Raw genomic sequence first — 13,824 nt, forward strand, 5'->3', positions numbered from 1 at the left:
TGAAGGAATCTTGAAATATAAAAGCACATTAGGTATACTTATTGAGATTTTGTTTTCCCCTAGGCCTGCATGGCTCCCCAGCGCCAGTATCCCTTGCTTTACGGAATAGATGTGTTTAAGTAAAGTTGGCTTTGAAACAACTTTCTTCAATGTGAATTATATTTTTTGACTGACTTCTGTTACAGAATTGGAAGTGCATTTCAATGGACAATCCCCCACACCTTTTGATGAGGAAAATTGTAGTAAAATGATAGGCAGTGCTGAAATTTGCAAAACACCTTAGTACACTGGTGTCTTTACATTTGTTGAGACTTGCAATTCTCAATTTTTGTTTTAACCCTTTCTGTTCAGCCTTCAACCACTCATTGTCCCTTCCTGTCTCTCAGTGTTTACCACCACTTCCTCCCACACCCCCTCTTGACCCACTTTCCTGACTCATTAGAAATGTTTTCATGCTTTATGGTCCAAGTTCCCAACTGTCCTTTTTTTCCTGGTCATCTGCTTGTGTGATACATGGGCTGTGATACCATACTCCCCAGCCAGTGTAGCTGCCTTACACAGTACTCTCCAACCCTGCCATTCCTAAAATCCCTAAACGTTCTAGGCACTGGGTGTTAAAACATTGTCCATGCTCTAAGTTACAAATTCTGTATTTTCAGGTAATGTAGAATGAGAAATGCCTAGGAAATATCAGTTGATGAGATGTACTATCTTCAACCTTACTCTAACCTGTATTGGGTTTCTACTTTTGGGCTTAACCACTCTGTGGAGTTACTCATTACATTTTCTCATGGAGTCTTCTCAGCAGTGTTTTACTTAGTAGGTATGATTACCTTCATTTTACAGAATAGGAAAAAGATTTCAGGAAGGTTTAAAGACCTGTTCAGTGACCAACCCTGGGTTTGACCAAATCATCCTACTCTAAATCCAAGTTTGCTTTCCACTCTATCACATTGCCTGTGTGTGTATTTAGGAATGAGTTTAGGCATATGCTCAGTTTTAACTGTAATGATGAATGATAAAACGAACATCACAGGTTTCATCCCCATCTTTGCTGTTTCATTTCCCAAGGAAAAAAACTCATCTCTACAACCACAGATTGGACCTCTCATCCTGGCTAGCCATCAGTCACAAGAGAACTGAGCTAGTTCTAGATCCTAGATATTTGATATAATCCTTCCTACTATATAAGAAACAACTCACTCCATAGTCTAGTGTCAGAGAGACCAATATTATATTCATAAATGAAAGGCAGCCCCTGTCGGTTCTTACTGAGCCTACCACACAAAAACTCTTTTGATAATTTAAAACTCTTACATGGTGTTCTGGAACCCTTTCTCTGTGTGCGTTAATTTAGCAAAGAAAACTTAGAGAATTGATTGGACTCACTGATCTGAATTGGGAAGACTTCGATAATTTATTGGCCCCAAGGCTGTAAATCATCTACTTACCCAGTGAGTTGAGAACTTACCCTGGAAATAGGAAACAGGAACTTGTGATGACTCAAAAAAGGAAGATGAGGGCTTTGAAATCAAGAACTTAAGCGATACAGGTGAGCCCTTGAGATAAAACATCACCTGTTGCCACAGAACATTCTGTTTTCCTCCTCTCTCCTCTCACGTTGCTTCTCTGTTCCTCCTCCTAGAAGATAGAAGATTAGGAGTTAGGCTGCCTTTCATTAGGGCTCTCTCCCCTCTAATCACTCTGTAACCATTACTAAAGCTACACACATACCAACTTACAGCGTAGACCTACTTTCCAGCATCTAATCCAGATAAAGCACAAAGAAAAGGGACTGTCATCTTGGTGCATGCCTCATAATCTTAAAGTCAGACTAATGTTTGATTAGGTGTTACTTAATAATAATAATAGCTATTTACTGGCCACCTGTTCTGAGGACGAATAGCTAGTGTTTATTTGGTGCTTACTGTATACTAAAAACTTTCCAAGTGCTTCTGACACAATGCTGGCAGTGCTATAGCATGTTATGACAATAATAACAATTAGTACTTATGGAAATTTTACTCTGTGCCAGGACTGTTCTGAGTGCTTTGCATGAATTAACTACTCTAATCCTCTCAAAATTTTCATAAATTAGTTCTACTATCATCCTCATTTTTTATTCAAGAAAACTGAGATTTAGAGGGTAAGAAACTTGATCAAAATCACTCAGTAAGTGGTAGAATCCAACTAGTCTTGGGCTTCAGACTAGGTCTCAACCATTTCACTAGACTCCTAATTTGTACTAGCAAGTACTGTGCTAGGCTAGCAAGTAGCAGAGTCTCACTCAAAACCCCTCGTGTTTTACACTACGTATATATTCTGTGTTTCCTCCAAGGTGAATTTACCAAAAATACATAAGCAATTAACTTGCCCATTTCTGTTTTACTGAGAGAAGAAGATGCTTCCTGACTAACTGCATATTGTCTTGGTTGAGGTTTTGCATATGTTTTAGCTAATTTTCAATGTGGAGAAGTGTTCAGTAGGAAGACTAAGATGGAAGCAGGACTAACCTGTTTCCCCAGATATTGCCTACCCAGAGAAACCAGGTATTAGAGTTCAAAGGCATTAACAGGCCCCCGGGAGGTGAACCCTGATCGCTTGCATTTGGAATAGGTTAAAGTTTTCACTAACTAGGCTAGCGTGAAGAACAGAAAGTGAAAGGCAAAACAGATTATAGGAACAGTATTTTTGAGTCAAATTTGAGAATGTAATGAAAAAAATGAACATAATGAACATAGCTGATTTGACAGAGTAGTACAAATGTAGCTGATATGATTGACACCATTTTTTCCATTCTGTGGGCCATTATTCCTCTACTCTTTATGTCAGGTTGTTCTTTCCAGAGAGAGTTGAGAGTCTCTTAGGAGGAAAGTAAAGAAGTTGCTTTGGAATGTGGAAAATGGGACATGTTTCAGAGAGGCAATGTGGAGACAGAAATGGAATATTAATAGGTAACGTGTATGAATAAAATAAAGATGTTAGAAGTGGAGATGGGGACCTGGTAAAGTCTTAATGCCCACTGTAACTATAATTTGTGTGTTTTAGAGTAGAGGATTTACGGGAGAGTGTGTGGCAAGAATTAGATCAAGTGGTAGAAGAATCTATGATGTACTTACCTTCTGAATAAATGAGTTCCATTTATTAAAAACGTGCTCTTACCCATGAAGAGGTGACTCGGCCTACTTAAATCCTTAGCCCCATTTGCACACTTGCATAGTGAGAGTGCCTCATGAGCAACAACAGTACTAAGAGATTCTTAAAAATAGTTCTGTCAACGATTATTTGTAATTTGTTCTTTTCTAGGGCTATCCTTTAGTAATTGGTTTCTTGAATTATTCCACAGAAGCAAACCCATTGTGTAATCTATATAACCACATCCAGGCTTTGAACAGCACTTCACCATTGTCTTTGCTTATAGCTTCCAGAATATAATCAAAGTCCCCAGAGCATTTTAAGTGACAGCCACAAAGGTCCTGAGCCATATCCTCCCTATATCTGAAGTTGGGAAGGCCGTCTGCTCTTCCCTTATCCCTAATGTCAGGTGCCAGGTCCCTAAACTCTGTGCTTTTTAGGTTGTACGCCTGAGGAGTGATGTGTCCAGAGTTCCAGAGAAGGCTTGGAAAATAGTTAAGGTGAGTTGAGTTGCTGGTTGTTGTGGTGGATCATCAGTCTTTATGCTTATCTCACCACAGCCCCAGGTCCTTATTACTAAAATAGGTACATGCTCACAGTGATTAGTGTAGGGGTGCCTTGTTTGGGTTCCCTTTTTATGCACTTTATAACCCTACAGTATGCATGTCTTATAACCAAATGTTCAACCGTCAGCTACTAAGCGGTATTAACTGCAGAGACTCTGCTTAGCTTGAATGCATAGTACGAAAGCAGCCTAGGTTTCTCGATTACATTTCTGAAGTGGCCAGTTCTAACCAGTTATTCATACCTGAAAGGAGAAAGGAAGTTTTCTTTGGCTACATTGAATAGCATCTGTTATTGAAGGGTATCTTCAGTACGTGTATCCCTTATGATTATAGTTAAAAAAAAAATCTTTTATGTCCCAGTTCCCCACCTCTGCTCTCACCCTATCACAAATTTCATCCAGCATCAACTTCTTTCCTCCAAAATCTAATCATGATATAAATTTGCTATTGCAAAGGACTATAAATAAAATGCCTGAAATTCCCCCTTTAAACCATGGTCTCAGAATCTTCCACCAGAATTAGGCAAGCCTTCTTCTAGTAGCCTCATGCCATAGCCATGGTTAGCTTCTCGTTGTATGAGCTTGGGAAGATAATAATATTTACCCGGTGCCTTCCCATAGTTTTAGCCACAGAAGACTAGTCCAACAGAAGCTTGGCCCCAGACATGGAGTGAGTTGGCAGCCAGCAGGAGCAAAGCTGTGTCAGGACAAATGTACACTCCCCATCTTCTCTAGTTGGCTTTCAGCTGGTTGCACCACAGGAGTCTTTCTATGGGCTGTGTATCCTGTGACCAATAACTGGTGCACTCGACCCGGGTCCCTCTTGGCTAGTGAAGGCCTGTCGGGAGACATTAGGTTCATGCTGGTGGAGATCCTTAGTCAGTGGCTCCCTGAAGGAAAATGAGGCAAACAGCCAGCTTCTGTTGAACAGGTGGTAGTTAGACCTTAGATCTGGTCGGGCCGGGGGAGAGAGGGGGCGGGGACAGGAGGCAGAGAAAGAATCTCTCCAAAATTACCAGTATTGCTGGTTTTCACATTGTACCTGTACTCCTCTTTCAAATAAATGATTGTTTAGAAACGAATCCAAAAATATCTCTGGCAGCATCTGGAGCCCTTCCTTAGCAGTCTGGATTTGGGCCCAAGTTAGGAATGGAAACCCCACTGGGGTGCAAGCAAAAGAGGAAGCATGTTCTTAGCCATGCATCAGTGGAGGCCCCTACTGGGAGAGGGGATTATCACAAGGCAGCAGGCGGCCCTGCACCCCAGCCTGCTGAGTTCATGCTTTGTGCCACAGGATGTGGAGCGAAGGAAATGCGAGGCCAAAGTGGTCGCTCCAAGTTCTCTTATACAATGGCTCATTCAAGCAGATTGGGAATGCCTCTTAAGAGATTTGTTAGGTACATGTCCCCTTAGCAAGATGGCCACCACAGATGGTGGGTTCGATATAATAATTGAAATAAACATTTAACATTCATATTTATTTTGTACTTCCATAGTCAGCTTTTCTTTTATCAGTTGCCATTTTCTGTATTCCTCTGAATGAGGCAAGCAGAATTCTAACCTTTTACCAATTGGTTTCCATCATTAGCTATGGTTTTAAAATTAAATTCTGGCAGAAGATTTTTTTTTACCTAATTTTGGTCTTATATTTTGTGATGCTACTTTACATAATATGGAAAAATTAATCAGCCAAGATTAACGTGTATCTATCCAGTAGCACTAAGTTTCTATATTTAATATGAAGCAATGATATTTGTACCATTATGTCTTTTGATGTGGTCATAAGTTAATTGTGATGATCATGTTTTATTTTGCTTCAAGCATTAATGAAAGACCGCAGTATCTTTAGTTCCAAATGGTTTAGATCCAAGTCATTAAATCCTCTATTCCCTCTTACACCTCTCCTTCTCCCCACACCCAACCCCCACCTTTCACTTCAGTGGGTCTCTTTTATAGAAAGCACTGCCTTGACGTCAGGGGCACTTGGAGCCTAAGACAAAAATATGAAAATCGGTTTCTTATTCGTAATAAGTAATATCACACTAAGTTCCAAAATTCTTTTCCTAAGGAATATTTCTGCTTTCACTATATTGAATTCTTTCTGGTGACAGGCTGTTTTACCAAATTACAACCCGTTAAAAATCTTGATAAATCATGTCAGCAGATTGAAACAATACTTTAAAATGTACAACAATTATTGGGTTTTTTAAATTTTTTGCGGTATCAATTTTGTATTAGATGTAAATTTTGGAGAATAAATTGGTTCAGGAAAGTATATCATCTGATGGCAGAACACTTTGTTGTTGATTTCCACAGCACTGCTAATTTTCTGCATTGAGCCTGCTTAACAAAAGCTCTTTGAGAAGTTATAACATCTTAAACATTTATAGAAGGCCTAAGGGTATTAACTTACTGTAATTTTCTGAAGATTCATTATCCAAAATCTTAATTCATTATAACAACTCTTATGAAAACCTATAGAACCAGTGTTTTCCCTTATTTTCTTATTTGCACAGAATGAGAGATTCATTGTTCTTTTTAATTTGTTTCATGTGGTGCTTTTGAGTACATTTCATAGAGGGCTGTTATTGAATTTCTGTGACTGTCATTATATATCCATACAACCTTTAGGAACTAATATTCTGGGTTTCCCAGTTCTGTAATCTACTTCAAATTTAAGGATTGACATAATTAGTTTCTTCAAAGTTAAAACCAGAATGTTAGAGACAACACTGCAGATACCCAAGACCAGGAATTAGGGTTGGAAAAAGAGAGCAATTTAAAAAATTATCATAGCACATGCTTTTATTCTTTATTAAATTAAATTTACAACTCAAAATCTTACTGCTATTTGTATGCTTATTCCTTGTCTGGTTTTCTTATCTTGTCTGGTTTCCCTTTAAAAACCCAGATACAAGATCACTTAAGCTACCTGCCTGTGCATGGGCAATATTTGTCATTTGGTTAGTTGAGAAGTTAGAGGATGTATGGGTTTTTGAAGCGTTATGTACATACCCAAATGCTCCTTTCTGAAATTGAAAAGTAAAATAAGCAGAGTCAAATAAACAGAGATAAGAAAACAAACCATACTATAAAACAGTTTTTTAGGACCATGCCTTCTCAAATCTATAATAATGATGATTCCTTACATTTTTAACAACTTTCTGTATTTCAAGACCTAGAGAGATGGATCAGTGGTTAAAATGGATAATTTTTCTAGCTTCTAAGATAATAGCTATGTAGAAGTAGAAAAAAATGCAGTTTTGTAGCATGAAATTTTGAAGCTTTATGGCCTTTAACAAATACCATTTCTGATCATGATTAGAGTGTGTGAATTGACTGAATATATATGTAAAGATTTCAAATTTAGGTTTTGTTTGTTTTAACTTTGTGCAGTGTGGAAATCTTCGAGGTAAGCACCCTCTTATTCTTCTGTTATTTTTTATGTAATGAGCCTTCTCTTGAAACGGTATTAGCTGCCAGTTTTTAAAACCTACTATGAGAAAGGGTCCATCAGAAAAGCAGCATTTGTTGATAACTACTAAATGCCAAGCTCTGTTAGGTATCATCATTTCATCTGCCCAAAAGCCATTAAGTAGGTATTATTATTATTCCTGCTTTACAGGTAGGAAACCAAAATTCAGAGACTTTAACCTAGTTAGTGGCAGATCCAGAATTCAAATCCAGGTATCTTTGGGACCAAAGCCCTTCTACATTGCTAAGTTTATCAAGGCAATGTTCTAATTTCTTCTGGGGATGTTAAAAAATATGAATATTTTCCCTGCCGTCAGGCAGCACATGCTTGAAATATTTGAGGAAAGACATATGCACATGGAAAATTAATACTACAGCAAAATTGTATTCTGTTGTCTGATATGGGAAGTGCCACTAACGGGCTAGCCAACAGCGTATACTCTCCGTATCAAGGGAGAGGAGCTCTTCTTACCGCATCTATAGGGAGAGCTTCTTCCAGAAATACTATTTAAGCATTAACACCACATCTTTTTAAATAATGAAATTTTACTAGGGTTACTTCTGGTGAATAGAATTCTGATATTATTTTCACAGAGAAAAAGTTCTGTGCAAAAACCATACCTATTATGGGTTGCTTTCCTTTTGTTGAAAAATTGTGAAAGAAATGAAATCAGCCAAAATGTCCATTTTAACATTACATTCATTTTTTTATTCATTTAACAAACACTTATCGAGTATTCGGTATGGGAGATAAAAGAACATGATCTCTGCCCTCAGGGAGCTTATAGTCTAATAGAGAAATACAGGCATATTTAAAAAAAAAAAAGAGTGGGAGGAAGGCACAGATGGCCAGGCAAAACTAGCTTGTAATGAGTGCACATCCAGTTATGTGAAACACATAACCAAAGGCATAGCCATTTTCAACTTCACTGTATCCCTCAGAGAAGGATGGACAACATACATGAGCTTAGTCTCTTATTTCTTAAACCTTTGCTTATTTTTCATAATGATCTAATTACCTTAATTGATTCTGAAATAAAAAATTAGGATCTATGAACTAAAGGAAGGGTTTTCTTTTTTCCCCTTCTTGCATTCCTATGCCAACTTCTGTATCCTTCCTTAAAATGAGTATTGTGATGTAGTTTCTTCTTGCTGTAATAAAAATTTTTTTGGTGTAGTGATAGAAGTTTTAGAAAATGTTGAATACCCCTAAATATTGTGTGAGAATTTTTCCTGTAGAAAACCTTCATTGACTTGTGCTTTGTGGTAAACATTCTTGAAGATATTTCCTCACTGGACAGACTACTTCCCACCCCCCAAATTATATATGTCTATGGTATAATTAAATTCCAAATGTTTGAAGACATTTTCATATTATCTGCATGCTCTCTGAATGATAAGGTGCCTTGGAAAATGTGAGACAGTCTTTTAAAAGAAATGCAGTAATCATACATTGATTTTAAATGACCCTGTCACACGTGAAAACAAATCAGATTGTTGCTCTTAATGAGCTTTTCAATTTACTATTCAGTAGATCAGATAAGTGGATTTAAGAGGTAATGATCCTGTTTAGTACTCAAGCTTGACTGTCAGATCCTAGTAGTGGAGAGAAATCCCTTGGGACAAAAACGTTGACACAGTTCTAGATGGGATAATGGGAATCAAAGCTAATGGATGATAAAAGGAATGGTGCAAGTTACAAGGATAATTGTGGATTAAAGCCCTGCCATGTGTCAATGTTGACTGTTTTTTCTAGTATCTTATTGGGTCAAATCTGGTGCTCTGAGAAACTGTTTTGACAGCAGAGCACAACAAACCTGCCTGCCTAGCTTCCTCCTTTCTTGAAGCCAGGGACACCACAGAAGACTTCCTTGTAAGAACTACCAATTTAAAAAAGATATTTTTTAAAGGTTAAAATGTCTTGAATGTTTAAAATCACATTTTAGTTATTATATCTTTATGATTCAATGTGGCTTGGGTAAAATCAAAATTAGATTAATTCTGAGCTATGCCATAAAAAAGATAGCATTTCTAAAGCCTTGAAAATGTAAACTTTTGTTTTACAAAAATACAGTACAGTGTGGTGGGGGAGATGGACACCCAGACAATTGCAGTGTGAAAAAGACTGTGAGAGAGGGATAGACCAGACACTGTCGGAACATAAAGGAGAGTGCAACTCATTCTTCCTGGGAAGGCAGAAAAGGCTTCCGAGGAGATGACTTTTGAATGAGAATCAAGGGGAGAGAATGAAGGCAAAATGATTCGGGCAGAATGAACAGTACATGAACTCCTAGAAATCTGAAATTTTGTGAGAAGCCTCAGTTGGTCCATCAGTATTTCACTGTGGCTTCAGATGGAGATGAGGTATGTTGGGGCCAAGTTGTAAAGGGCCTCATGTGCCATGAATCATATCAATATCAGAGTTTCCAAGGGCCCAATTTACTCCCATCCATGAGAGAGGTTTCGGGTTATGCTGAGATAAGGGAAACTTCCCTTTCTACATACCAGTCTTTCTTTGAGCCTTCTATGTGCTTAAAGATTTCTGATCATTGAGGATTGGTGGTAACTCATTTCCCGAGATTTTTCTCTCCCTGGCTCGCTCTTCCCCCTAAACATCTTAGTAACAGAGTGATAGCTTCAATCTAATGAGCGATGAAGGCCTACTCTCATGAGCAAAGCCATAGATACAGTAATTGAAATGCTTTTCTGTAGGGCTCAGAAATTAGCAGAAGAGTTGCAACAGGAATGTGAATCTCAATCTTCCTTTCTCTCTCCCCCAGCTTTTCCCCTCCACCTTTCTGCCCCTTCTTTCCTTCTTTTGCCCTCTCCACTTGCCCCTTCCTTTCCCTCTCTCTCTCCCACTGATTCACTACTGCCTGAGCAGCTTCTGGTTATAGGACTTAGGTTGAAAGCCCAGCACATGAGCTTCTACTTTAAATAGTGTTTAAAATCCAGATATGAAATCTCTGCAATGAACAGCCTCCCTCTCCTGTATAGCCCTATAATTCTGGGTGATTTGTGGTGCCCTGTGATTTTTATCTCACCTTCATGACCTATGGCAGAATACCAAGCTGGTGTTTACGTGTGAAAAGCAAAAGGCATAGGGAGTGAAAGCTAAGTTGCCATACCATACCCTAGGAAATAGGCAGATCAGGAGAAAGTGAGAAAACACAATCACAGGGGATCAAATCACAGACGAAAAATCCCATACAGCTGGTGTCTGGCAGGGATAACCTGGAATCACACCAGAGCATCAGGGAGTATGGAGGTGTCAACCCACCTCTCAGCTTTGCCAGGCTATTAGGGAATATTCCATTGGCTGCTGGTGGCATTTTCCCAGTTGAAGTGGGATATGTGTTTATAAGCTCAATGTGGCTTGGGTTGGGACTGAAATGTTGCACCCCAAAGTCTGCAACCAACACTCCCTAATTGGAAGCTTAGTGGATTCCCAGGCCCTGATGTATTCAGCAGAGAATCTCTGAGCCTGGGATTTCAGTTTCAGCATGGAAAGTAAGACATATCTCTGTATTTGGGGGAACTTAATTGAGAGATTTTTGAGGAGAATGTCTATAAATTCTTTAATTTCCTCTTACTTTTGAAATCCTTATTTTTGTAACTGACTAACATAATCCTGAATTATTTGATGGTTTGCTGATATCTGGAATAGATAGAAATTTTTTAAATGCCGGAGCATTTTATTGAGACACTTCATTTTTTAGCCCTTTATGTACATATGCCCGTCTTTGAGAAAGGGGTGGTTTACCACTTTGAGAAAAAAAATTATGTGGTGTTCTGGGAACAAAACAACTACGTGAGTGTGGGTGTGTATTTCAAAAAATAAGAGAGGTACTTCCTGGAAGAAAAAGAGAGTAAATTATTAAATTATACTTTTTTACAAAAATCCTTCATTTGCTCTCCCTACGTACTCCCTTCTTCAGTGTGGATGCGACAATGCTTTAAATCTTACATTTGTTCAATTTGAATAGCCTTTTGAAAATATATGTTAATGATAAAGCTTTTAACAGTTAAAATGTTTTCATCCAGGTATATGCCCGTATGTCAGAAGTTTTAGGAATAACAGATGACAACCATGTTCTAGAAACATTCATGACGAAAATGTGAGTTCTTTGATTTTTCTTTCGTTGTTGTTGCTTTGAATGTAATAGATATTTTTACTGTGTTTAAATCTCTTAATAATTTTAGTTTTTTAATAAAAGACCTTTTTAAATTATGCTATAATTCCTAGAATGGTAGCATTGTTCTTAATTGAAACTTAATTTCACATATTTAAAATTCACAATCCAAAAGGCATTCTTATCTGTCAAGGTACCCATACAACTGCAATATGCAACATCAAGACAGGGGTTTTAAAACGTTTACAGACTTTGATTCTTCAAGTCAGTTGGGCAGCATTTTTGTTTTTAATTAGAACGAAAATACCCAATTTCAAAGACCAGCTGAAGAGATTATTGCAAACTGGAATCATTGGGAGAGGTCTGATTGCCTTAAGACAGGGCATTCATTGATTCCAGCGGAAACCTATGGCTATCGGAGACACGCTCATGGAAACTTGCCTTAAATCGTCCTTTTTCATCTGTTAGCAGAATAAACTAGTTTCTAATCATGGACATAATTTTGTACATTTAGCCTGAATTTGTATGTCTCCATTTGGCAACCCACTTTTATCTGTGTAACAGGTAGATAGTACTGTGTTGCTTGCAGGGAACAAAGCTACAGAAACAGTCATGATCATAAGAAGTGAGCTCTGGAGCCACAAGTTTGATGGTTCATTTCTGGGTCATAACTGTGAGCCTCTCTTTGACTTCCTTTGTAACTCTTGCTGTCATTCCCTAATATGTTTATTTTAGACACAAACTTGATGTTTCTTCAGTGAAACAGGCAATTTTTTAATTTATGAAACTAAATTTAGAGAATTATATACCATTTGGAGAACAATGTTCATTATACATTGATTGGATATAATTTTGATTATGCCATTAAAAAGAATAGAATAGAAAATGTTCCCGTGGTATTTAAACCTGTTTTTCAATTTTGTGAGATATTTCTGACTTAGGTGACCTAACTTACGTAAATATCTGTCTATTTCCATGTTCTCTCTATACAAGCAAATACCTTACTTACAATTAAAACCATTTTTTTTTCATATTTAGTGTTACAAATCTTAAATACTGGGGAAGATGCGAGCCCGTGATTTCAAGGACTCTTCAGTTCCTAAATGATCTTTCTGTTGGATATCCTTTTTACTGTATATTTAGTAATGTATAGAAACACCCTAACACGTGCATTCTGTTGGCCAGGTATTTTCCTTGTTCATAATGTTTGTAATTGTTTTTAATTAAAAAAAAAAAAAAAAACCTTTCATTTAGCCTTATCTGCAAAGTATGTTTTTGAAAGATTTATATTAGCTACCAACTATGAACATTTATCCAGAATCACAATTGAATTTATATGGATATATAGATTCCTAACTATTTAAAGTTATGTTTATATCCATCCAGTTTAATAAATGGAGACAGAAGAAAGTATGCAACCACATGTGTTTTAGTCCGTGATTTTTCTTAATTGTCAGGGAGTTCTTGTTTTAAAAGAAAGCATGTAACTAATTTGAAGAAGGTCAAGATGTTCTAAAAATACTACCTTCTAAAAATTGAATTCCTGAGGGTAAATACTATAGCTTCAGTATTCTTCAATTGAAAAGAGTATTATTTTGATTAGTTAAGAGGCACAAAGGAGTAATAGGAAGAAAGTTTTGTAAGTTTTTTACCACTTCTTGGATTATTGCCGCCACCAAATCAACAGCTTATTTACTCTAAAATAAGATTTCCCATTATGCATTAAATATTTGGGTTTCTCTCTTCAGCAGATTTTTTAAATCTAAAACCAGAATCATCCTTTCTTATTATATTATAGCTAATACCATTGTCCTGTTTCTACCAATGAGAGAGAAGCATGTAGATTGTCTTTTATATGTTAGCTATCAAATATATAGGAATTATGAAAAATAAGTGTTGGTTTAGTTAACCACCAAGATTAGCTGATATTTAAATATGAGGACAGCATTCTGAAAATCGGTGGCATTAGATGGAAATTTTTAATGTAGGTTTACTGCAGGAATATGTTTGTATTAGTTAAGTTTAAAATTGTGTTCCTTGGGAAACCATAAAAGATTTCCAAAGTATTAGACACCCACTTTTGTGCTGGAATTTAATATGCAACTTTTTATTGGAAAATAATCGTCCTTGTCTGGCAAAATCCACCATGCAATATTTCTGTTAGTAGGTATAATGTAATAAAGACAGGGAGGGCTATTTATCACTACAAATTTTGAGGATTTCAGGATTCTTTTTATTATTTTAATATATTTCTTTGATATTAAATCAGAAAAATGATAAATTACACCTGTCCAGGCTGTTTTTCCTTTTTACTGGAAAGTGATGTACAACCCAATTCCAGTGGTCATTTTGGCTTTTTAAGATATGTATTTTTTCTTATTAAAAAAAAACTCAACCTGTATTTTTTTTTTAATAATAATGCTGAAATACTCTTTATTTCTAACATACGAAGTGGTTTATAAGTACTTCCTAGTCTTGCAAACTCTGGCCTTTTCACAGTGAATTACTTTGAGAGCA

The 13,824-nt window shown here is 37.0% G+C and overlaps 1 protein-coding gene across 2 annotated transcripts in view; it reads left to right on the forward strand.

The window, feature by feature from the left end:
• Nucleotides 1-13,824, forward strand: part of RANBP17 (RAN binding protein 17) — a 323,820-nt gene that overhangs the window by 216,903 nt on the left and 93,093 nt on the right. For both annotated transcript variants that reach the window (XM_035014133.1, XM_035014141.1), the window contains 2 exons: nt 11,219-11,292; nt 12,346-12,426. In XM_035014133.1, the coding sequence (XP_034870024.1) occupies nt 11,219-11,292; nt 12,346-12,426 (155 nt within the window). The remainder of the gene's footprint in view (nt 1-11,218; nt 11,293-12,345; nt 12,427-13,824) is intronic.

The sequence above is a fragment of the Mirounga leonina genome, unplaced genomic scaffold (genome assembly GCF_011800145.1).
Source record: "Mirounga leonina isolate KUSES-001 unplaced genomic scaffold, KU_Mleo_1.0 Mir_104, whole genome shotgun sequence".
Taxonomy (NCBI): domain Eukaryota; kingdom Metazoa; phylum Chordata; class Mammalia; order Carnivora; family Phocidae; genus Mirounga; species Mirounga leonina.